Source organism: Hakea prostrata, chromosome 4 (genome assembly GCF_041222555.1).
Source record: "Hakea prostrata isolate BN-2017 chromosome 4, UWA_Hpros_2, whole genome shotgun sequence".
Classification (NCBI taxonomy): Eukaryota; Viridiplantae; Streptophyta; class Magnoliopsida; order Proteales; family Proteaceae; genus Hakea; species Hakea prostrata.
In genome coordinates this window covers 27,678,765-27,681,654 of record NC_142603.1, presented here as the reverse complement: position 1 = coordinate 27,681,654, position 2,890 = coordinate 27,678,765, and the positions used below count along the sequence as shown (strand labels likewise).

At 38.4% G+C, this 2,890-nt stretch overlaps 1 protein-coding gene across 1 annotated transcript; it reads right to left on the bottom strand.

Moving 5' to 3' along the window:
* Positions 1-208: 208 nt before the first annotated feature.
* LOC149018634 (transcription factor MYB36-like) lies at positions 209-2,028 on the bottom strand. The gene is made up of 3 exons (XM_089154404.1): positions 1,828-2,028; positions 1,500-1,629; positions 209-1,163 (listed from the first exon to the last, which is right to left on the bottom strand). Exons 1-3 carry the CDS (start codon positions 1,961-1,963, stop codon positions 302-304), a joined length of 1,128 nt encoding a protein of 375 aa, XP_089010530.1. The 5' UTR covers positions 1,964-2,028; the 3' UTR covers positions 209-301.
* Between the last annotated feature and the right edge of the window lie 862 nt (positions 2,029-2,890).

Below are 2,890 nucleotides of genomic sequence, written 5' to 3'. Positions count from 1 at the left end.
AAATCAAGTACACATCTATTTCTTGAGAATAACAGCAAGGAAGATTCTGGTTGGGAAAAAAAAAAAGAACTGAACCCCCCTCTCCCAGTGATTCTAATGCTTTATAGAATGTATACATGTTGGGTCAAGGAGTACGAATGAAAGAAGATTGACTAATAAAACGTAGATCAACATGGATGAAGAACATACATTATTATTCACACCATTTACACATTAAGAGATCACTCTTTTATGCCTTCCCCTACTACTGAGCCTTGCCAATAAACTTAAGATTACCACTCTAGATCTAAATCCGTGGCTTCTATAGATCATACCCTAGAACATAATCTTGAAACATTCCTTCAGTCTGAAGAACAGAAGAGGAGTTCCACGAATTTGAAGACGACGATTTTGTGTCGAAATCATTAGCCCACCAACTCATGCTGTCTTTGGAAGCATCCATCTCTTTGAAACAATCAAATTCTGTTGTCTGAACTTCATTCGCTCCAATACCGCCATTCTTGCCATAGATTAAGTCATTTAATTCAGTTTGTAGGCCAGATAATGACTGAATGTTCATGCTTGATTGTTCCATGCTATTTGGTTGAGATGACATGATTGTTGCACCCATTGCTTCTGATCTGTTGTTGAATGCAACTGATGCAATGGAGTTTTCCATTGATGAAAACCCATTCATTGAATTCTCCATTTCATCTTGTTTCCCACTGTTGGTCATAAAATTATCTCCTTCAACATTAATTGGAGCTGAAGGAGGGAATTCATGGAACTTTTGTGAGGGTGATGACTGAACCTGAGGGACCTGTGGGATCTGGGTAGAAGAGCCATCAATCAGTTCATGTTGGAGTTGCAATGCCCTTTCTCCAAGTGGATGCAACCTAGGCCAAAGAGCAGGATTGTCAAAGAAGGAATAAGGGTTATGGAGGCTTTGCAGTTGCATATGAAGTTGCAATCTTTCAAATGCTGAATTGCTAAGGCCCTGTGAGTATGGGTTGTCATCAACCCCATTTCCATCCTTCACATCTTGATTGAATCCGCCGGCGGATAAGCGACGTGCCTGAGACTCCTTACGCCTTCCAAGCAGCTTTTTCTTCAATCTGGTGTTCCAGTAGTTCTTAATGTCATTATCAGTTCTTCCAGGCAATTGAGCTGCAATTATGGACCACCTACGACCAAAGAAAATTTGAACACCTTTAGTCTTACAAAAATGAGGAAAGAAAGAGTTGTAGAAAGATAGGCAGAAATAAAGAGACAGATTGGTCAACCATATTTGAATTTGAAGAACTACAGTGCTTGACAGGCAGGCATCGATAGAAAAAAGAAAGACCAGAAATTCCGGTGCAAAATCAATGGCCTCTGAGGATTTTATTGCCTGGCTTCCTTTTCTTCTACAATATGAACGGTAAAAGCTTCTTGATCTAGAATATTCATGTGAGAGAGAGAGAGAGAGAGAGAGAGAGAGAGAGAGAGAGAGAGAGAGAGAGAGAGAGAGAGAGAGAGACCTGCTGCCAATACTGATGTACAGGCTGCAAATGATGTTATCTTCTTCTTCAGAGAATCCACCATGCTTGATATCTGGCCTCAAATAGTTCAACCATCTCAGTCTGCAACTCTTCCCGCATCTCTTAAGACCTAAATTTAAGAACCAAAGAACCATCCAAAGCATATTAACATTAAAAGATTATTAGGGCACAAACATGAGAGAGAGAGAGAGAGAGAGAGAGAGAGAGAGAGAGAGAGAGAGAGAGAGAGAGAGAGAGAGAGAGAGAGAGAGAGAGAGAGAGAGAGAGAGAGAGAGAGAGAGAGAGAGAAAGAGAGTGAGAGAGATACCGATCTTCTGAGGAAGGGCAATCCAGTTGCCACCGGTGCCATGTTGTTCAATATAGGATTTAAGTTTTGAATCTTCTTCAGGAGACCAAGGTCCCCTCTTCACGTTTGCCTTGTCACAGCATGGAGCTCTACCCATCTTTCCTTTTGTCTCGTCTCTCTTTCCTTAGGTGTGCTTGTATGTCTCCTTGAATGAGGAGAAGATATCTGCTGCAATTGTGGAAGAAAGGGTAGAGGAAGACCAATGCTTTATAGCAAGGAAGAAGAAGTCTTGAAGTGATGTGATGCTTATCGGGACAAAAGTCTCATACCTCTACCCTCCCTCTTCTTACCATTCAACCCTATTTCTTTATTTCTTTCTTTCAAGGTTTTCTTAAAGACCAATCTCACTGAGAGACAAATACACTCAAATTTCTCCCTCTCTTCTTTTTTCAAGTCTATTATTCTATTCAGCTGCTTTTTGATTCATGAATTAATTACTATGCTATGGTTAATTTACCAAAAAAGCCTTCATCTTCTGTGTTTGTCGGGAATCTTATCAATTTGTTCTTGCTAATATACTCAACCTCTTGATCTCTGCCTCTTGTAAACGTGCATTAATATTAAAACAAAAACAAAAGCAAAAAAAGCCCTCCTCAAATGAATCTCTCCCGTTTGGTTCTGTGTTGAGAATTAAGTGAGTTGGCCAAAGTGAGTCACAGAAATCTATGTTATACCAAACGAAGTATTATTCTTAATTGTGTTAGTATAATATACACTTCTTCAGTACTTAAGTTGTTTGTCAAGGAATAAAATGTATAAAACGACAGTGTATATTAACTTCATAGGGACAGTTCTTTATAATTTCATCATTCCTTTATAATTGTAATATTAGTTGTTTTTATACATCCATTTATTGTTGTTATAATTACCCAAATTAACTTCCTAGTTTCGTGATAACACATGATTAGTTATATCAATAGTCACCTTATAATGAAAATATTTTACTTAAGTTAATAAATGAAGTATAGTTTAGTGCATGATATCGGATGGGGAACTGATCACGTTAGAAACCGATACAGTAATA